Source organism: Drosophila miranda, chromosome 4 (genome assembly GCF_003369915.1).
Source record: "Drosophila miranda strain MSH22 chromosome 4, D.miranda_PacBio2.1, whole genome shotgun sequence".
Lineage (NCBI taxonomy): Eukaryota > Metazoa > Arthropoda > Insecta > Diptera > Drosophilidae > Drosophila > Drosophila miranda.
Window position 1 is genome coordinate 27104443 of NC_046677.1, and position 22268 is coordinate 27126710.

The window sequence follows — 22268 nt, forward strand, 5'->3', positions numbered from 1 at the left end:
GGAGCCGTCAAAGGAGGACAGATCTTCAGGTATTCACGTATTCGTATATAGACCGCAAACCGCATTTAAACAGGCACCAATCCGACCCCCACACACGGCTTAAAGCTAGCTCAAAGGCTATTCAGGTCATACAGAGAGAGACAAAGAAGGACACACAGAGAGACACATAGAGAGAGAGAGAAAGAGCGCCCCCTTCTCAATAAGCAAAATGTCAAGTTGTGGTAGCCCGTTATGACCAAGAGACAGAGACCCCCATTGGAGTAGTAGTAGCAGAGACCATATGCAAATGATTCAACGAATGCAAGTTTATTGTAATTTCTAGCATAATTACTTATCCAGCTGAGATAATGGAAACTGGAGAACACCAGCCACAGCCCGGGGACGCCTCAAGTCAACGTACATTCATTTGCATTTGCATAATCCTCAAGAAAACAGAGAGAGGGAGAGTCGGAGGGCAGGGGAGAGGAGACCCGCATTAGCCCTGTCCTGCAGCTAACTGAAAAGGAAGAGCGGGTCCCTGTCTGCACATCTGAACGGGTTAATCGATTGTGAATACAACTTTTGTGTGGCTCTGCCTCCCTAAGGCATAGAGCCCTCGCCATCGCCCCCACAGTTGACTTCTCGACTCGACTCGACGCGACTCGACTCTGTATTAAGAGATAAATGGTTTGTCTCCATTGAATCTGAGGCTCGGGCAGTGTTGTTATTGAAAAATGATAGCCAAAGAGGAGGGCAAAAAGGGTCTCGGACTGCGACTGAGGATTGTGGGCCAAAATGAGTGACAGCCAAGGAGCTGGGCGCTGAGTAATGGAGAGAAATGGAGGGTAATTCAATTATGCAAAGGACTGGACTGCCCGGACGGTCCGGGGGGTACGTAAACGGTCCTTTGCGTATCGTTTGCCAATAGACAGGACAGTACACGGCTGAAAGGGGAGAAGCAGGAGGTGGAATCATTAATCATTTATGCACATACATATACTCTATGTAAGCACGTGTGCGGTTCCATATTAATTGGATACGTTTCAGGCACGCAAATCGCTTGTTTGTCTCGTGGAGGAGTAACGGACAGACGGGGGGGTGGGGGTAGAGCCGTACGTGCGACCATTGTGAAGTGATTCACGCACATTTCATTCGCTTCTAGGGTTTATCCCCCCCCACAGCCCACCACAACAAATTGAATGCATTATACGTGAATAGATTTTAATCATTCGCCAATCAAGCAACACTGCCTGGCGGCAACAACAAAGCAATTGGCAGGGAAAACAGTTTAAAGCCCTCCGCCCTCAGCCACCGCCCCCTCCCTTTGTCGGGGTCACCAAAGCAAATCTGCAAGCCTTCTCTTGTGGCTTATATTTCCCACAAATTGATCACAGATTCTTAATTAGAGGTGGAGTGGTCGGCCTTTGTCGGGGTCACCAAAAGCTGTCAGCATTCCCTTGTGATAGCAAGAGGGATATTAAGTAAACAAATACGAGTATAGGGCTTCCTTTGTGGCTCTGTCAAGCTCAAAGACCTTAACCATCGAAGTGGCATAAGGAAAGCCCACTATAAGCCCTTTAAGAGGTTAGTTTTTGCCTTTTGGACAGAGCTCAGGCCCAGAAATATCTTTAAAACAGCAAAATAGAGTCCCCACAAGTCGTATCCCAATTTTGAATTCATTTCGACAGTCTGGCTGTCACTTTTGACAGCTCTGCTCACACGCTGATTAGAAACCCGTGCCATGCCATCATCTTCCAGCTGACAATTATCCCCTTTCGGTCCATAATTCTTCATCAAGTGAGACAATCCGTGGAACATGGCACAATTTGCTTGTCTGATTGCCGCGAAAACAAAAGGCTGCCACAGTCACAGCCACAGCCACAGCCATGGCCTGACAACTGTCAACATCTTGTGACTGACTGACGTTGTCAGAGGCATCATTCAGAGGAGTTGCGGTTCTTGGACCGTGATGAGGATTAATCGGAGGCCTGACGTCAGGCCTTTGTTTGAGGGACTATCCGAGGGCAACTCCCGTGCTAATTAACAGTCAGAGAGGGAGAGAGAGAGAGAGAGGGGGAGGAAATGTGCAAACTGGCAGCCGGAATCGGTTAATTAATCTCTTTACCGGTTGGCGCTGTTGGGCATAAAGCGAAACCGAAACCGAAACCGTTTCAGCGTTTTGGTGGCACTTCCGGTGGGCAGGGGGTGGGGCAAATGTGTGTCAAGGAAGCCGTGTCCTTGCCAGCGCCGTGCGGACAATATTTGAATGCAAATCAGCGAGTGCCGCAAAACATGCTGCCAAAATGCCAGACGATGCCACAAATATCGTCTGAATATATAGTAAACTTATTTTCGCTTGTTTTTTATGGACACTCCGCACACTCTTGCCACACGCCACACGCCACAAGCCACAGTCCACCGTCCACAAGGAACTTTTCAATTTTGACAGAGAGATAAACAGAGAGAGAAATCCACAAAAAAACACAAGACTATCTGAGCTAAGGGAGGGGGCGGTAGAAGGTCGTTGAAGGTTGGGTGGGGGGTTCGGTGGGTGGTGGGGTGTCCCATCAAAATAATAAAAACGTGTGAGCAACTCAAAGAGAGATTTTTTTTTGCTGAATTCAATTTTCTGTGCCGACAGCAAGGACATGCAAGGACTGGCGGGATTGAAACATGCCTGAAACTCGATCAACACTTTTGTGTTTTCTCAGTCTCGCCACCGATTCGAAACGGCATCGAAATAGTACAATTTATGGGCAGGGGCAGTGGCAGGGGCAGGGGGGCTGGAGGGAGTGCCTGCAAACGTGGCTTTTAGACTTCCTCGAGCGCCAAGTTCAAACTCTAAAATAGAATTACTATGACCTTCAGCGTTCAACCTCTACACACACATACACACATTTCTTCTAGATAGAAATCGCGATTTATGGCGGGGGCGGGGGCCAGGCGTCCCACGTGTTCTGGTTGGCTCGTCGGGCAATTACAAATGTCACCTTCCACATAAACACATTGTTGTGCAATCAAACAGACCGTAAATAACAAAAAAACCATCCAAATTTACGAGTCAACAGTGTGTGTGTGTGTGTGGGGGAGGGCGGGGGGGCTGCACTTCCGTTGCATGTCCGTCTTCGTACGTTTTTATTACATCCGGTTGGGGGGTGGGTTGGGGGGCACATCCGTGCATCCGCGACGACGGCGTTGACTCTTTTGTCATTACCGCGGCTCGGCCTGAACATTAAAAACGCATTTCAAGTTCCGCGTGGCAGCCGCACTCAGTGGGGGGCACCGTGTGGCGGGTGGGGGGAGGGACCTGAAATTCCTGACCTGCACAACAAAAAAAAAGTCGCAGTCGAAGCTCGCCAAAAGAAAAGCTTTTGCCTCCTACCAATATTTGTTCTTTGCTTTTACTTTCACCCTCCACCTGTCCCTCTCCACCTCCCTCTCCCCCTCTCTTTCTCTCTCTCTTTTGTTGCTTGTGTGGCGGCGGTAATCAATTTTATTGATTTGAATTCCCATTTGATTGCAAAACGCATTCCATTTGCCGAGTTTCACTCGAGAGTTTTGCTCTCTCTTTAATTGAGTTTTTACGCAATCCACTCACACACACACACACACACACACACACACACAGGGACACTCTCTATAACTAAGGAAGAATTCAAGGAACGTACTTTTCTGTGCGGATAGCCGGCGTCCATTTTCCACGCAGACTTTTGCGGAACTGAAAACATGAAAACCGTAGAGGGGCGCCCCAAGCGTGATTTGTTTATTTGTCGGCCACATTATCGAGTTTTCCTTTTGGCTTGTTTTGCCCCTTTTCAAACGCTTTTCTTGGCCATTACCATTGTCAGTGGCATTTGGTAGCGGAAATTGCAGAGATGGGCTCGAAAGGAATGAAAGTCCCCCATTATTCTCGCCTTAATTTTGATAATTCTTTCACCCTCTTAAGAGAAAGTGCCTGTACTTTCCTCTCAATTAACTTTTCCTAATGCCTTTCCATTGACGAAGCCACTCGAAATGGCTTAATTAATGTTATTAGGCAAACGCTTTGGCTGTTTCGCCAATGGCCTTCTAATTAATGTTTTCGTAAGCAATAATCATAATAATATATACGCCCCCTTGATGCACGATGCACGACGCACGAACAACACGCCTCAAATTGTGCGACAAGAAAGTCTAAGCGAAACTTTAGCCGTGCCGCCAAATTATGAGTTTACACGCAACGACACAAGGGGGGCTGGGGCTGGGGCTGGGCCTTGAAAGTTTTCACTCAACTCCTGGCCAGGCCAGGCCCCCATCCAGAGGCAAGTCCTAGGCGTCGGGCTGCCCCCCCTTCCTCAAGGCAAAGCGATGATAAATGAACAGCGGCTGAAGGCGACGCAGATTTTCGGTCAGCTGCAGTTGATTTCCAGCCATCGGAGAGCGTGCGGGCACACGCTGCGTATGAGTAATGTGCCCATTGACAAGCTCCTCTCCAGAAAACTTTGCCCTGTGGTTGGGGCGGGGGGGTTGCCACATTATTGACAATTTTATTAGCCCACATTTTGTTTTGGGCCCGCATAAAGTAAACTCGTTAATGCCAGGGGGCTGATGGGGCTGGGAGGGGGCCAAGAAGTGTTTGACGATGTGCTGCTGACGACATCTGAGCCTGGAGGAATACCCGTCGTATTCCCATCGCTGCTGCACTCGATGATCGTGATTCAAAAGGATTTGTTTTGCGGCAATTAGGAAGGAAGGAAACAAATACATACCTCCTCTCGGTGCCAAGGCTGTTCTGTTGCCTTCTCCTTGGAGAATCCTTCGTAATGCCATTAGAGATAAACCATCGCCAATTCCAAGGCAAAGCCGATTTTCTGTCTATCAGTTTCGAACCCGAAACACACTCGAAATCAAAGCCAGAAGCCTGCCCTCTCCCTCTCCATCTCCATCTCCCTCTCCCCCTTTGGACTTTTGCATAATTTAACCATTTACAGTTTTTGGTGGTAGAGAAGGAAATCCATTTATTCAATGCACGCCAGTGCCACTATGCAAATTCAACTGCCATTTGCAGACCCCCCAAAAAAAAAAAGTTCGAGTTGAGACATATTTTCCAAAGGCAAATCGGTACTCTGTATGGTTTTAGAATCCTTAGTATCGAAGGGGGGGCATCGTAGAAGGCCGGGGAGTCAAAGGGAATTTGTCGAGGCGAGTTTAGAATATCGGAAAATCAGTAGAGCTCCAGAGAGCTACAGGCAAACACAACAAATATTGTGCGTGAAATAAAATTGAAAATAATAGTTTCGATTCGAATCTCGACTAAAATTCACTCAACTACGATGTACGAGCTATCGGTCTTCGACTCGGGCCTGATGCGATTCATCTTCCACCCGTTCACGTTTTGGAAGGCCAAGAACGAATACACCATTTGGAATTTCGCCTATCCGAAGGTTAATCTTTGGAATCACTTCAATGATCTGAAGACCTGCAACTATTGCACGCCGGGGCTGTTCCCGTACGTCTTCTGGCTGGTGCTGCTTCTGAGCGTGCTCGGCATCGGCTGCACTGCGACTCAGATGGTGAAGTTCTGGGTGTGCCGGGGGTGTGAGCTGCGCATGTGGCGCAGCCGGGAGTTCCATGTGTTCGCCGCCGCAATACTCCGTCGCGCCCGAATGATTGGCTGCTGGATCAAGTTCGTGACCTGGATCAGTCTCTTCTTGGGCACCATGACGGTCCAGCCGCAGTTTATACGCCCCTGGATCGTGTGCAACACCTTAATGATGACCGGCGAGATCGTACTTTGGCTCCACGAAATCTTGTCTGGTCAGATCGAGGTCGAATTGCACTCGATTTTGACCCTGGGCCTGCCCTGTCTGTATATCCTGATGGTCAAGTGTGTGCAGGAGGTCTTCGAGCTGTCCTTGAAACGTGGTCTGGACGATTTGGTTCGAGTGGCTTGATTCTAAATGAAACTCAATCGATTGTTTATGTTTACTAAAACCCGTTGGCCTTAAAGTTTCTTTTGTTATTTTCCATCGATCGGAGCTCCTTTCTTGTTCGGGTTGGATAAAGTGGAAGATGTGGATCGTGTGGATCGTGAGAGGGAGCACTGGTCCGCTCTCAGAGCTCGCCAGAGAGCGGTAACAGTGCGCTGTAAGCGGAAGCTAGCAAAAGCTGTTAATGGAGAGTGATAGCAGGCAGCGATAACAGACTGTTAACGGAGAGTGACAGTTGGAGGCGATTACAGTCTGTTAACGCACAGTCTGGAGAGTGGGAACCTGGAGCGTTAGCAGACTGTTAACGGAGGAGAGTGGTTACTGGGAGCGATTACAGGCTGTTAAAGCATAGCGTTTACCAGCAGACTGTTAGCAGACTGTTAGCGGAGACAGGCAAGCGGGAGCGAGCATGGGCTGTTAACGGAGAGTGGCTACCGGGAGAGATAACGACTGTTAAAGGGAGAGTGGTAGCCGGGAGTGATAACAGACACGGAGAGTGTCTGTTAACGGATAGTGCTTGCCGGCAGACTGTTAACCTGGGTTTCCTCGAGCTGCTGCCCGTATTTGCACCTTCTGCTTTCCCTTTTGCTTTCCATTTCGTACCCAAATGAATGTCAAACAGTCGCCCCCCTGCAGCCCCTGCCCTCTGCCCTGCCCGTGTGTATGGCCATAAGGGAGTTTGCCTTCTGCAAAAAGTTCAAAGTTCAGGCGCGTGTCACCAGCAACATGGAGCATAAACATGACATGGCATTTCCAGAGAGACTAAATCAACAGATTGCCATTTGCCCCACCCCCACCCTCACCCTCACACCCGCATCCACAGCCAATCCTCTACCAATTCCATTTCCATTTCCCTGTCCATCTCCTCTGTGGTGGAAATGCCAAAAGCCAACGGAAAACATTCAAGCCAAAAACTGTTGCCGGCTCCTGGCGCCCCTGCCTACGCTGGCCATTGATGATGATAATTGCGAAGGCGGCAGCCACTAAAACACTGCGAACGCCTCATTGAACAAGTCCGAAACGGTGGCCCAAACTTTGCCAGGATGCTGGGCCAGGACATCCGTTCGGCTCGGATCCCCAGCCAGCCTTCAATCAGCGCAAAGTACTCTTGAAATTCGATGAGCGGAGCTAATCTCTCGCTCTGCGGGCTCTCGGGCGGCACTCAATCCGCGGGTGGGCGGCCACGGCATTGTTGGTCAATAATATTTAGGCAAAAACAAATCAATAAATGGGTAATTACAGCGACAGGAAAGTCAAGGGGCTCAAGGAACGGGGAAAGTCGAGCTGGGAAGCGAGAGAGATTCGAGGAAATTCATTTGGGATGGGCTTGTGGGGCTTTCTAAGGGTTTTTTCTATATTTAAACGGTTGTAGAATCATTTCTCTGGCTTCACTTGGAAAACAGGAACATTCGTGAGGCTCTGAGCATCTTTTGATTACATTTCTCCCAAATCTTCCAATACTTTATGCTTTTACTCCTTATAAGAATATTTTAAAAAGAAAATATAAATAGTAAGAGGAGTAACGCCTCTACATTTCTTTGGTACCCAAAACTTGGTGGAGAGGCCAGAAGAAAGTCCTACAAAGTCAGGATTTGCATTCCTCCCATTCCAAATACATTGTACTTGGATTTATGTTAACCTAATCTCCTTTTGCCACTAACTGTCAGAAAGACAAACCTCCAAAAGGCAACTCTGTTGGGATTAAGTTTACTTTAGAACTTTGGAGCCTTGCAGCCTGGGAGCCTTGGAGCCTTGGCGCTCCGCTGCATGCATAAATCACTCATAAAAGTTTTCTCAATGTCTGTTTTCGTTGCAGAAAACCCAACTGTGACGTGCTCTTAGATGAAAGGAACGTGCGATGCAATTGAATCCAAGCAGAACCACTGAAACGCACTACTGGATTGTAAGTATCACACATACCATATCCTCTTATATACATCCTCCACTGCCTAGCGACCTTGGACCCTGAACCTTGGCTGTGGTTTCATTTTAGTTTTCACAACTCGACAACTCCTTGTGGCCGCAATTATCGAGCCATCAAAATTGCAAGCCAAAAAGTCGGGGAGCCAAAAAATAAATGCAAATCCAGACATTCAGAAATTTCTGCAAAGGCTGACGCGGCATTGTCTCTGCATTGGCAGGATGCCAGAATGGCAGGAAGCTCCCGAAACGGAGGGCGATAGAATTTTATTGCAGCCAAAATTGTTTGGAAAATTACGAAAATTGTCCCCACCCACGCCCTGACGCCCTGCCGCAAGGAGGAGGCAAGGACTCAATTGAAAAGAGTTGAGGGCGAGCCAAAAGGCCATTCCACTTAATTGACTAACCGGAATGGAGATGTTCGGGCGTCTTCGATTGGGGCTGATGCATTTTCCATGATCTAGCCCAGACACAAAGTCAATAAATCATCCAGCCGTCGCGTCGTCTGTGGCACATTTCCATGCCACAATGAATCCGGCACACAGACATTCCTCTGGCATTCCGACCCGACCTCAGACCCGGAATGCCAACTGCAATTGACACTTTTCTGGCTGCAAAATTGATGATCCAACAGAGTCTGATTCCGTCTGTCTCGGCCATAAAATTGAAGAGAATCCTCCTCTAAAATGATTTGTAAGCTCCTTGGGGACTGTCCTCCTCCTCCTCCTCCTCCCTACCGGCTGCCCCTCCAGAGCGGGGTGTGACCTTGCCTGGGAGGGGGGTGGGGGAGGGTCTGGGGCTGTGCGACCGAATGAACCTTTTAACTTTCCTCAAAGAAGATGTCAAGTTTTTTCAGGGAATATTTCGCCAGGGATTTGGCGGACGAACCTTTTGGCAAATACTAAAATAATTGATTAATTTAAGCTTAAAGATTTAAGCCGAAACAAGGCACTCCTTGAAGGCCAATGAATGGTGTTGTTGTTGGAGTATAAATAGCCGTTTTCTCTACCTTTAAGCCCTTGGAAAATATCCTTTAATTCCTTTCGAAATTCTCTCTCTTTCAGACCCTTTTTTGGTGTGCCTTGGGAGGTTTGATATTAGGTGGAATCGTTGTCATCTCATACTGGATACGACGATGCAGGTATGTATCCAACCATCCATTCAAACCACCCGCCCCCTGCCCCATGCCCCATGCCCCCTGCCCCAAGCGTGGCAATATCTCTCGAATGAAATGATTTTCCCAATATGAAGACGAAAACGAATGCTGAAATATGCGTTTGGCCAGAAATCCAATTAGAGCCAGGGGGGAAAACGCATTCGTATTCGTATTCGTATTCGTTCGTTGTTTTTGTCTTTTGTCATCGGACTAAGCCCCGCAACACGTGACTCCTGGTGGGGTCCCGCCGCGAACGGCGGATTCCGGCGGATGCACGTGGGGATTGAGGGCGAGGCAGAGGCAGCGGCGGTGGATGGGCGGCTGGCTGGTGACATTAAAAAAGACGCTAAATTGCCAGTTGGCCGAGCAGAACAACTGAATAATTCAACTCGGCAATTGGACCGACGAGCGACGGACGACGAGCGACGAGCGACGACCGACGACGACCGACGACGACCGACGACCGACGTCCAACGAGCGACTGTTTGAGCAATTAAGTTAATGATGCAAGGTCACTGGAAATGGGCCTGGCCATCGTCCGCCTCCGCCTCCGCCTCCTCCTCCGCCTCATTCCAAGTCTCCTCCCATCTGCCATTTGGGTGAGAAAGGGGAGGACGAGGGCTAGTCCTAGTTCCGCCCCAACAATGACGCAGTTGACTTTCAGGCCGCCAACCGAGGGCGGTACCCCCCCTACCCCCACCGTGGAGACCCATTACGTGGCTTGGCGCCAGTTCGTCCGCCACAGACAGAGAAATAAATTGTACAAATGTATGTTAAAGGACACAGAGAGAGAGCAGGGCACAAACGCATTAAAAGGACAACCGACCAACGAAGCCCGGGTCCGGGTCCCCATTTTGGGGGGTTAAAACTTTTCCAATTTCCATATGGCGCGATCAAAAGCAAACCCCACAAACAAACAAAACTGGAAATATTTGCATACGGACAAGTGTCCCCCTGCTAGGGTGGAGTGGAGCCACTGGTCAGTGGTCGCTGGGTGGTTGCTGCTTACTGGTCAGGGCAAAGGTAAACAGTCGTTGAGCGGGTCATGATTAATGTGTCACGAAGTGGACAACAACACGACACAAACACACGGCACAGTGGAGCCAGGAATACCAGGAGATAGGACTACCAATAAGTCCAAAGTCCGCCCTGAATGTTGGAACATCTGTAGTTTGCTCCGCCTTTAGTCTTAGAAAGCCTGTCCGTATCTTTGACACCCTTCTAGCCCCCTGCCCCCCATCTCTGATTGGGCCCACTGTCAGCGATCCGTACATTGTTATCCCATTGTCGTGGCTAAACAAACGACGGCCATGTCAAGTTCAACAGGGACTGACAGGGTGGGGACTGCCCCCCCCACACCCACCCAAAGAACAGCAAATACTAGTGGAACGACGACACTGGCCCCGTGAGTCAGTTGGAAATTGTCATAAAAATTAAAAATCAATTTTTATAATCCAGTTAGAAGGGGGGGCCAGGGGCAGAAAGAGAGGGCAATACATAGAGAATGAAAGAGAGAACGATTCCACCTTCCACCACAAATATAAAGCGATATGGACACGCAAACATTCTAAGCCTCCACTCCACCCACAAATACACCAACAAATATCCGCACACACACACACACACACACACCCGCACACACCCACACACACACAGAGAGAGAATCCACCTCGTGGCCTGGAATGGAATGAAGAAATTTCATAGTTTTCGCCCGGACCGAAACGATATTCGAACGGCACCTTCATTAACGGACGACCCGAGCAGCGCGTTGGCCGCGTTTTCTTTGCCCCAGTTACAGTTATTCAACGGTTAAAATTCCGAATTTTCGGCGCGTTGGAGAGTGACAAAACTTTTGCGACTAGTGAAAACTTTCGTGACGAAAGCAAACTATTTAAATATTTATCATAATTCCCGGGCACCCAATCAACGGTGGATGAGTGGTGGCATAATGAAGCTGAAGCGATTGGGGCAGGTCCTGGTTTAGGCCAACAACAGCAGCAACAACAACAGCAAGCCACCATCAGAGGCAGGTGCCTTTCCTCGAGGAGTTTTTTGTGTCTCCTTGAACCCCCTCTTAAGCCTCCCCCCTCTTCATCATCATTTTTAATGTGCAATTCTGTTTGTGGCAAGGGCATTATTCCGGGGCACCAGATTAGACCTGTGTAATGACCAAAAGATGAGCATAAAAGAATATCCTAGGCAGGTGATAAATTTGCCTAACAAATATGATATATTTGGGCGGCTTAAAGAGGAGGTTTTCGCCAAAGACTCCCAAAGAGTCCCTACCAAAAAAAATAAGCCCTGCCCAACACGTAGAATCCCTTCCGCTTCATAAACTTCCCCCCAACTTCTGGCCTGGAAAATAATTAGTAATCGTCTGGTGGCTATTTTTAAACGCTTCGCATGAGTAATATCTCCGAACCTAAGCCCTTGGCCGCAAGCGATTCAATTAAAATGGTGTGGCATAAATGTCTGGAACATTGAACTAAGCCCCGGGCTAAGACCTCCCCCAGACAGGGGCAGGGGGGAGGAAGACATGCACTTGGAGCAAAGCAATATTGATTAATGATATTCGACGTGTAACTGGGCTGGCTTTTCGCATTTCTGGCAGTCTCTACACGAATCGCGTTACTGTTGGCCATTTACCAAAATTGACAATTTAATTTGCAAAGAAACAACAAAGTGGCAGGCGGATGGACGGACGGACGGACGGATGGCAAAGAATAATGCAATAATCATAATGGCAGAATAAACTGAACGAAACTCGAGCCTCGAGCCGCGTCTATCGTGATTGCAAATGAATAGGAATATGAATTTGACACCCAGACAGACAGACAGGCAGGTGGGAACGAGGCAGAGGCAGGGGCAGTGGCAGTGGCAGTGGCAGTGGCAGTGGCAGAGCCTCTTGAAAGCCAAAAAGAAACGAAAAAATCAAAGAACCTGCACTGCCGCCCTCCTAGGAAAATCAATAAAAATGTCTTGAAAAAGTAAAAGGCAAAATGTGTGTGTCTGTGTGCGATGACTGTTCCTGATTAGATAAATGCCCCAAAGGAGGGGCATGGTGGGTGGGTGGGGGGTGGGTGCAACAAGAACAACAAAAAAATACAATTTAAAATTAGAATCAGACAATTAGGTAAATGGGCAGAAGAGAGCGCCTCGTACACGTGCAACATGCCACATGGCAGAACGCAGCAGGGGGCAGGCAGTAGGTTGCGGGCCACAGGGGGGCAGGGGGGCGAGGGGCCAGTGCACTCGTCGTAGCATATAGAACTCAATGTCACGCAGCCGCACACAAACACAGAAAAGCACTTGACGGGGGGAAAAGGCGCGTCGCGACATACGAGGCGTATGATTTATTTAAGCGTCTATTAAAGCCTCCTTTCCGTTGTTCCGCCGACGCCTTGGCTGCCACAGCGGTTGCAATGCCCTTGAAAAAGAGGCTACGAAATGTTTCGATCCCGGGGGAAGCCGCCAGGAAGGGATAGCCCTATCATTCCTGTGGAGATCCGCCAAAGAAACGATCATTATTGAGATTAAATCTCCTTCTACAAAGTATGTGTCCCACAAATCTGTTGGGTTCTGAAAGGGTATCTTAATTATCGTTACGAGAGGCGTGTGTGCGTTTTAATTATCCACAAAAAAAGGCCAGGCAGCAACAACAGAAGAGAGAGTGTGATGGAGTGAAGAAGAACCACAAATTTGAGCTATTGTGCCTGCGTCAGACGTTTTAATTGTGGTCGATGGTCAGCAGACAGACACTTGAAGAACAGTGGAGCCTCGAGGGCATAAATCTGTAGAAGCCACCCACGGGACAGGGACCATTCATTGGGGGCATTCACTGTACTGTGCGCCCACAAAAAGCAATTACAATCACAGAAGCCATAAAAATGTACGATTTCCCAGGCAAATGAAAACAAATTGAAATTTAATTATAGCCCAGGCCTCTCTATAGGGCGTCTATGCATCCATAAACCATATACCACCCCCCGTTCCCCGCTCCCCGCTCCCCGCCCCCACTATAACCCGAATTGTAAACTAAATTTCTGTCACCATCGAACCTCCTCCCAGATTTAGGTGTCCTCCTGCCTTGGTGGATTGTAGCGAAGGTTGCGCAAGCGATCGCGAGCGGTAGGTACTCGGAAAAACTACTGCCTTCGTTACACCAAAGCAAGTCTGATCCGATCCGATCGGATCGGACGTTTAGCCCAGCAAAAGTTGAGAGCAAATCATCACCAGAGCAAAGAAAACCAAATACAAATTTTCTATTGAATTATGATTTTCTACAAAAAACTCCAAATCGAATTGGCTGCAAAAAGTTACACGCTAAAATATTTCCACATTTTCCTTTCAATTTTTCGATTTTTCCAAGCAAAATATATTTTTCTTTTTTTTTTTTATTGTAAAAAAAAAATGTAATTAGTTTACGCTTCCGTATCGTATCGTATCGTATCACAAACATTGGCTGCAAATTAGTTTAGTTGAATTGAATAAATTTTTGGAGTATGACCTATGACCGGATATGAGAAAAACGCATGCTCTTTCACACAATTCGTTACTATTTTGCGTTTCACACACACACACACACCAATACACCCTCAAAGGACTGCTCAAAGTTCTAGTTGCTGCTTTTGTGATTGTCATTTTCAGCAAAAAAACCAAAAAACAAACAAAAAACAAAAACCCCACTCTATTTTACACTCTTTAAACGTTTGCCGAGGGGGAGATCAAGCCTGAAGTTAATTACTTATAGCTTTTGATTATCCTTTTTCCATTTCCACGAAGCGCTTCTGTCCGTTCTTTTCATTTCGTTGCTATCGCCCTCGCCTCGCCTCGTCTCGAGCAGAAAACAGTTCTGATTAAACGAATTTATGCATATTTCTTTCCATTTCTTTGGTTCGAATTCTCACTAACAACACGACACCGCGACCCATCGACCTATCGACCTCCTATCACCACCACAGGACACTTGCAGCGAGGTCAGCGCAGCGCCAGCGCCGCATCCGGAGCCGGAGCTCATCGTCGGCTGCCCTCAACAGCGGCAACAACAACAACAACAGCACTCGAGGGACACAAAAGTCATCGCCAGATCACAATCATCGTCGTCGTCGACGCCGCATGCTCCAGTGCATCAACTGAAGCAGCAGCAGTCCCTGCCACAGCCCCTGCACCAGCAGCAGCAGCAGCAGCACCCAAGCAACCACCACAATCCGCACGCCTCCAAGTCCGTGTCCATCCTCGTCTACAAGACCCTGAACACAGTGTTCCGGAGCAGCCGCAAGATCATCGTACGCGTCTGTGACTTGGCCAGCTCCAAGAAGTCCTTCACGATGTTCAAATTCAACAAGGCCGCCCAGCAGCAGCGGATGGACAACCGGAACAGCGCCGTCACCGGCCACGATCCGTTTGTCCGGCCGCCGGTTCCCGAAAAGTGAGTGGAAAGTGGCCCAAAACAAAGTGTTGGAAGAGCATTGGTATTCCTGCAGGACTTTCAAGGGGGTAAAACAGGGATTAAACCTTTTAAAATCCCTGAAAATTGGGTAATTAATTTTCTAAAAAAAACTTTGCACTACAAAAGTATGGGAAACCCATTGGAAAGACCCTAAACATAACATGGAATCCATATATTCAAAGGGTAAATCGATTTTAAACTGTTTAGCAATCGATAAATTAATCGAACTTCCGATTGCCAATGCTTTTCCAACCGCTCGACTTCCCCCATATGCGTTGTTATACCAATGTATCTGTGTGTGTGTGTGTGTGTGTGTGTGTGTGTGTGTGTCGATAGGAAGGTGAAGCACATTATGAAGAAGCTGCACAAGGCGAACGGCTTGAAGCGCTCCAATTCGGCGATCGAGTTCGATGTCTCGGCCTTGACGGCTGCCAATCGCCGTCAGATCTACAGTAGGTGAGTAAACGATCATCCCAGCCCCATGCAAGTGTACATATATAGAAATATTGCAGAAAAAAGGCTCTACTCTATTCAAAATATTAGTCTTACTTTTTCGGTTTCTTTGGTTTAAGCTTCTTCTTCTTCTTCTTGAACACTTAACGAAATAACAAAATGAAGAAAAACAAACACACTTATTGTTGTACTTTTATTTCGCCCCCCCACCACCACGCTCCACGCTCCACGCTCCACCCTCCCACCACACCGCATTACCCACAACATCCTTGTGTACCACAACATCCTTCTATTTGCAGCAATCGGTCGGCCAGCTCGGAGCAAGATAACATGTCCGACATGTCCGAGCACTCGGAGAAGTCGCCGCTGGTTAGCGCGAGGTTAGACAATCTAGCTAGGCTCTTCTTTAGCAAATCGATGCCAGCGGAAACCGGAAGTAGAGATACCATAGATTCAGTACTGACAACAAGGTTGCATTTACTCTAATCTCTAAACTCTAATCAACTGTATTTAAATACCCATCACCCATCAGCATTTGTACAGAATAGTTTTTTGGTTTTGCCTGCTCAACTTTTCCCCCTAGTTTTCCTCCGTTTGTACTCCTCTCTTGCTCCTATCTTTTTCTTCTTCTTTTTTGTTTCATTGCATGCCAAATACCCTCAAAATGAAATGCTTTCAATGTCTTGCCACACGTAGCATTTGCCGTAGAAAGAAAAAAAAAACCCCCCACACACACTTTACGAATATTTTTCAATTTATTTTTTCCGTTTCGCACACACAAAAAATTATATGTATAGCGATAACACTAGAGATCCCGGGAATCTAGCATCTGATGTGTTTCACATTTTTCAAGAGGCCCAAAAAAAAATTAATTAACTTGAAAGCTTTTTTGGGAGTCAAATAATTTCCTGGCCCTGCCCCTGCCCTGCCCTGCCCCCCTCCTCTTTTGGATGCTGCTAAAAATATTTTGTAAAACTTTATTTGTAAAGTTTTCTCATTTCAAATGAAAAGCCAGCAAACGCCATGATAGAATGCATTTCCAAAGGGGGGCTACACCCCCACCCTGCCACCCTTCCACCCATATGTTTCTGTAAAAAGTTTCCACAAGGTGAAAATGCCTCGAATTAGATGCCAGCACAAAAATTGCAAAATTAAATTATCAACTCGGTGAAAGTTCACTCGCAAAAAGGGCAGAGCCCTTTGCCGCAGAGCATCGATGGGTGTGTGTGTGTGTGTGTGTGTGTGTGTGTGTGTGTGTGTGCCCTCTGCCTTTCTAACCCTTCGGCCAGGTACGTGCTGAGCCGTGTGATGAATGTGCAAGCGAGCGTGAGCCTCTGTTCGTGTGTGTAAGTGTCTGCCAATGTCTGTGTGTCTGTGTGTGTGTGTGTGTCTGTCTGTGTGTGTGTGTGTGTGTGTGTGCCTCCCTCTAACAAGCTTCAATGTATGGCTGTTTGGGTGTGTGCTGCAATAAAAAATTTCACACACGAGCACGTTAATTACTCGCGGCATCCGAATATTTTTGAAAAAACTCAAACCACCTCAAGGCACAGCCCCCCTCTGAAACCACCAATCGATTGAGTCCGCTATCTTCCGAGTATCTGCGAAAGTATTTGTGTATCCAGGGGGGGGGAAGGGTGAAAGGCAGGTCTCCCTTGAGGAGGGAGGAGACGATAAATCCCAGGGATATTCGTTGTAAAAATAAACCAAATAAATTCCCTCTTTAAGAACTCTTTAAGAACTCCTTTTCTGCGAAATGCAAAGTGTTTTTTTTAACCATCTTGAACCCTCCCTCCATCCATCCTCCAATGACATGGAAGCTCCTCAATCTTGAAGCGCTCTTCACTGGCGCCCCTCCCCCCCGTTCCCCACTCCAGAGTCGACAAACAGCCAGAGTGTCGAGTGCTTGGCACATATTTGAGCTGCAGTATAACCAAAATAAAGAACACGAACACGATGGCGGGGCTTCCCCTCTGGCCAGGATGTGCAGGACAACAAAAATTAGCTTAAATCAACAAGAAAGCAGGAAAACACTGCGCCACACAGTGCCACACAGTGCCACACATTGTGGCTACAATCTGAGTCAAGGCCTTGGGAGCACATACGCACCGTTGGCCAAAAGAGACAGGCATCGGGGGAGGGGGAGGGGGGCCGTCCACAAAGAGTTCGGCCCAGCCTTCCCATGTTTTGCACAATTCTGTTTTCGTTTCTGCAAAATCTTGTGACGCAATGAAAGTGAAATGTACGTGCGGCAGGGGGAGGCAACCACCAGCACCCAGGAGGAGCCCCTTGGCCACACTCCACCCCCCCTCCTGGCCCGGCTTTCTCCACCACTTTCTCTCTCTCTCTCGTTGGGTGCCTTATTAAATTTTCAAACACATGCTAAACTTAACCCGAGGATGTGCTTAACCTTCGTTCTGTTTTGATTGAGTGGCCTCTAAGTGTTTGTTTATGAGCCTGTCTCTGCCACTCCCCTGTCCCCCGTTCCCCCGTTCCCCCTTCCCTGCTCCAACCTGACCATTCCAAGAGCCAACAACTCTTTGGTTACAATTTCTATGCCCCTTGCAGCAAAGACAGGCCTGCCAGCAGATACGAGTCTTTGGCACCGCACTGCACAGGGTATCAAAGCTTCGATCAACCGTTTTGTGTCTTTTTTTTGTGCGGTTTCTTTCATTATTTCCCCACACTCTTTGACTGTCTGTCGAGCCTCTAAGCCGAGTGCAGTTTTTCTTTGCTTTTCCTTTGCTTTTGACTTTGACACTGTTTCCGTTTTGTGTTTTTCGTTTCTCTCTCTCTCTCTCTCTCTTGCACCCCCTTCTCTTCTTTGTACCGACCTTTAGTGCAACAAATAAACTAAATAATAAACATTTTTCCACCTAAAACAACGAAACGAAAACGAAAACGAAATGAAATGATAAACTCTTGCTTCCGTTTCCGCTGCGCCATTGTGCAGGCAGTTACTTCCTCTTCCTCTGCGTCCTGTAACCCCCCCTTTCCCCTGTCCACGGTGTGCCTTTCATTGAGTTGCAAATTCCTTTGCCCTGGGGGCAGAAGGGGGCATGGAAATTATTTCTGTCTCCACTGTATTTTTTTTTGGCAACATTCCCTGCTGTTCATGTCAATGGATTTTCCCCTGTGGTTTTTCCCCCATTCCTTTGTGGCCAACAGTTGAAGAAAGTTTCATCCTGGGTTATTGGAAAAATGTCTAGAGTTTTTTATAGATTTTTGGTACATTTTTTGAGGGGAAAAAACCTATCCAGAGAGCTCCTTAAACGTGTGTGGCTTTCATTGGTTTCATTCGCATAATTGAAACGAAAGGAGGACGAAATTAAAACATTTTCCTGGTGTTTTTCTTGCCTTCAAGTGCGGTGGCTTGAGGGGGAGGGGGAGGGGGGTCTCCTTCTGTAAATTAAAACCCTCTCGGGGTCACGAGTGTAATGTCATCCGTAGGCATCGCCCATGATTAGTTCTAGTCATAGTTTTAGTTGTTTCCATAATCAGCCCTCAACTTCGTATTCCGTATTCCGTAATACCCTCGAACGAACCCGTAAATTGATTGGCATTGAACATTTTGCAGGCCGAACATCAAATACCAGTACTCGGCCCTGGACAGCGGCAATGGGATCGTGGAGCGGAGTCCCCGGGAGCGGGCCCAGCGAGAGCGGGCCCTGAACGCCACCCAGGAGTGGGTGCAGAGCGCCAACGGGCGGTACGAGGTGATCGCCCATCTGGATGAGATCGGCTCGAGGCACGGCAAGAACTGGTTTCTGGTCACAGATGCATCGGTATGTGGCCACCATCAAATTTGGACACGTTTCCGACCCCTAACGAGGGATGCTCTTTACAGGTCCGCACAGATCGTCTGCTGACGCTGCTGCCCCTGCCGCCCGACTGTGTGGCCTTCGAGGACATGCCGCCCAACGAGAGCCCCAGGGAGATACTGATGGAGCTGCTGGGCTCCCTGCATCATCCCTACATCTATCCCGTGCTGGATCTGGGCTTCTTGCGCAGCAGCGCCAACGGCTATGCGTGCCTCGTCACGCCCTTCAACTCGCGCGGCAGCCTCAAGGATCTGATCTACAAGGTAAGCGGGATCCGAAGATACCAATAAATACTCATTATTCCCATGGCAAACCCCAGGCACAGTGGAACGAGCCGTGGGTGAAGAAGTACACGCGAAAACCGAACGGTTTGCCCGTCAGCCAGGTGCAGCGTCTGGGACGGCAGATCCTGGAGGCCCTGCTCTTCCTGAAGGAGCGCGGTTTTCCGCTTCACGGTCACCTGCACAGCGGCAATGTCATACTGCAGAATGGAGCCGCCAGGTGAGTCGCCTCTCTCGGCCAGTGTCCAGTGTCCAGTGTCCACTCCACTGGTGTCCGCTCAACTGTGAACTAATTCAATAATGGCTGCAAAATGTTTTGATATCAAAAGAGGGGGAGAGAGGCAGGGGCAGGGACAGGTGCAGGATTGGGGCAGAGACAAAGGCATGGAGAGGGGCAGCGACAGGGTCAGAAACAGGGGCAACACTCTCGACAAATATGAGATGAAAAATTCAACGAAACATAAGAGCGAAATGGCGAAAGGACGATTTCATTTCGTATTCCGCCTAAATGGCAAATTAAAAGCAATTCCACGGAATCGTTGGACACATTTTGGTGGCACTTTAAATGCATGTCCCTGCCCCTCCGCTCCGCTCCGTTCCGTTCCGTGTAACGCGTACGCCGCCCCCCCCAAACACCTCCTCCCTTTTGTAAAACATCGAATGGGTGTAACAAAAATAAAGCTTTAGCTTTTTGCCATTTTAAAAATAAATGCTGCTGCAGCACAGTATAGGGCCAAAGCGCGATAAAGGGTGTGGCTGGGAGCGAGGGGGCGGGGGGCATGTGGCATGTGGCACACAGCCGTGTGCATACAGCAGAAATCCGCTAGGTGAAAGTCGATTAAAGTGCGGACGGCTTTTGTTCGAAGTTTGCCCCAAGTGCATGACCCAATTTAGCGGCTGCCTTCAACGCCCTCGAGTGGGACAGTGCAAAAGCTGATTTTCATATAAATTGGGTATACACATACGTATACACATACACATACACATACGTATACGCATACGTATACCGTGTAAGATGTGTGCCAGTCATCGATGGGATAGCGATATGGGTGCAGGGAAATGTCAAGAGAGTGCAGGGCCAGGTGGGGTGGGGGCAGGGGTGGAGGCAAGGGATAACAAGGAAAAGCTGATTGACAGAAATGAAAAGAAATCACATGTTCACAGGAGATTGTGCTGGGGAAATCCCATTGCTAGGCAAATGGAAAGTCTCAGAAGGTGTGGCACACCACACATCGATCCAATATCATTAAATATCATTAAGGGAGGAAAGTCTCTAGAGAATAAGGGGTTTAAATGGCACGAAAATCACTATAGAAGGATAGAAAATGAGATCTTTATAATGGAATTGGCATCTTTTTCGAAAGTTGAGTTCCATTTTTCTAGACACCTTTAAATATTCAGGGCATAAAAGCTACACTTTTTACATAGGATCTGCACCCAGAGAGAAAAGACCAGAGAATCGAATAGTTTTAAATAATTATAACATTATTTTTGCACCGAGAGTGGAAATATTAAAATGGAAGGGCTTTCTAAATATAGTTCTTATTTAAATTAAAAATATTTCCTGAAAATTTAATACGTAAAATATATATATTTAAATTTTTTGTATATATATTTTTTTAAATATTTAAAATAAGTATATTTCATATTTAAATTTAATTATTTTCCTGAAAAATTTAAAACATAAAATATATATATTTTAATTTTTTTTTATATATGGTTTAAAAAGACTTTAGGCGTCGTTCGAGGCGAGTGAGCCTGGGGTGGACGCAAAAGCAATGCAAATGTGCATTACATCCTTCTAAAGATTACTCCACTGTCTTGAAGATATATAAGATCTATGTATATCCCTAACTTTCGATATCAATCCCCTATTCTTTTCCGTCTCTGTTTCTAGATTCTATGGATCTCTAAAGCTCCTCTTTCTATGCACTGATAATCTATTTAATTTTATTTAAATATGTTTTCCCCTGGGTGCCTCAATAAGGCCTCTCTCCATCCAAACCCAATCTCTTTTAACTACTACCCCAAAATTAGGTATAAAAAAAAAACTTGTGTCTTAGTTTTCGGCTCATAAATCTCTCGGCTGTCGGTCTCGACAGCTCGTGACGCCTTTCGTCAGCCAATATGCACTCGTAAGAGACGTACCATGTGCCCCCCCGCCTAGTCAGCAGTAATCCGCACTAATAGCACCCCGCCAGGCCTCGGTCTGAAAGTGCTCATAATATTGTGATATAAGGCCTGACATACGCTCTTTTGTCATTCGGCCGAGTGCAAGGGGGATATCCAGGGCGGGCCTCTCGCTCGCACAGTAATCCATAAAAGTAGACACTTTGTGGCGGCCGCCATTGCCACGTGTTGGCCATCAATATGGCAGGCAGAGCCATCGAAAGTGTTGCATAATTAAGGGCGCAACAACAAAAGGGCTGCCAGGGGCAGAGGGGAGGGGCAAAGGGGCAAAGGGGCACAGGGGCGGTATCTGTACCCATTTAATTATGCATTTTGTTTGACATTTATCTTTGTATCCGTCGCTTTGGGCAGGCTATCGGGCCTGGAGAACGGCCTGCTGGGCCTCAGCTCGCGGAACAACGCCGTGATGTGGTCACGCTCGGTGACCGAGATCGAGAACGTCGACATCGTGTGCTTCGGCCACCTGCTGTACGAGATGTGCACGGGCCAGGAGCTCAACACACCCAAGCCGTCCATACGGGTCCTCGAGATGGAGCTGAATCACTATCCACAAATTGGCCAGGTACATAGCCATGGCACCCCCTTTCATCCCTTAGCCTGTAATTGTTGTACTCTTTAGATTCTGGAGATCCTGGGCCTGATCTTTGAGCCGCCCAGCGGTGTCTGCCCCTCCGTGGAGGACCTAGTCCTGTGCGATCTCTTTCGCAGCATTGATCTGCGAGAGCTGAGGGGTCCCTGCTTCAGTGTAAGTGTGGAAAAGGCCTCAGTGATCCCTCGTGAAATCATTGAACCATTCAACTTTCAGACAATTAAGCCGAGCCTCAGCCGGTCCACCCTGAATCTGCTGCATGCCGTGAAGAAGCGGCAATGCGCCACCCTGGGCCACTCCCTCAGCGAGGCCAGTTCGCCCTGTACGCCGCCCTCGACGCCGCACGATCGACGCACTGGGTAAGTGATTGCTGGTCGCTTCCCCACCCACACACCCCCACACCCCCCCACACACCCAAAAGGCAAACTTGGCAGCTCTGGCACTCATAATCCCCCCCATCCCTC

At 48.0% G+C, this 22268-nt stretch overlaps 2 protein-coding genes and 1 long non-coding RNA gene across 7 annotated transcripts in view; 2 read left to right on the forward strand and 1 right to left on the reverse strand.

The window, feature by feature from the left end:
• Nucleotides 1-22268, forward strand: part of LOC108162232 (slowpoke-binding protein) — a 34118-nt gene that overhangs the window by 5549 nt on the left and 6301 nt on the right. For 2 of the 5 annotated variants that reach the window (XM_033393266.1, XM_017296865.2), the window contains 11 exons: nt 7765-7851; nt 8933-9009; nt 13986-14452; nt 14810-14929; nt 15226-15396; nt 18501-18708; nt 18771-19007; nt 19064-19245; nt 21567-21777; nt 21835-21960; nt 22021-22163. In XM_033393266.1, coding sequence (XP_033249157.1) covers nt 9004-9009; nt 13986-14452; nt 14810-14929; nt 15226-15396; nt 18501-18708; nt 18771-19007; nt 19064-19245; nt 21567-21777; nt 21835-21960; nt 22021-22163 — 1871 coding nt within the window. In that variant the 5' untranslated portion in view covers nt 7765-7851; nt 8933-9003. The remainder of the gene's footprint in view (nt 1-7764; nt 7852-8932; nt 9010-13985; nt 14453-14809; nt 14930-15225; nt 15397-18500; nt 18709-18770; nt 19008-19063; nt 19246-21566; nt 21778-21834; nt 21961-22020; nt 22164-22268) is intronic. The other 3 variants (XM_033393268.1, XM_017296866.2, XM_033393267.1) reach the window with 2 other exon arrangements.
• LOC117188828 lies at nt 4488-5079 on the reverse strand. Its single transcript, XR_004472873.1, has 2 exons — nt 4728-5079; nt 4488-4656 (listed from the first exon to the last, which is right to left on the reverse strand). It is a non-coding gene; the product is annotated as an uncharacterized LOC117188828 (long non-coding RNA).
• On the forward strand, nt 5173-5987 carry LOC108162235. The gene has a single exon (XM_017296870.2). It carries the CDS (start codon nt 5292-5294, stop codon nt 5910-5912), a length of 621 nt encoding a protein of 206 aa, XP_017152359.1. The 5' UTR covers nt 5173-5291; the 3' UTR covers nt 5913-5987.

What these genes read in the sequence shown, in the direction of transcription:
- LOC108162235 (XM_017296870.2), top strand. Translation starts at nt 5,292, where the DNA reads ATGTACGAGCTATCGGTCTTCGACTCGGGCCTGATGCGATTCATCTTC.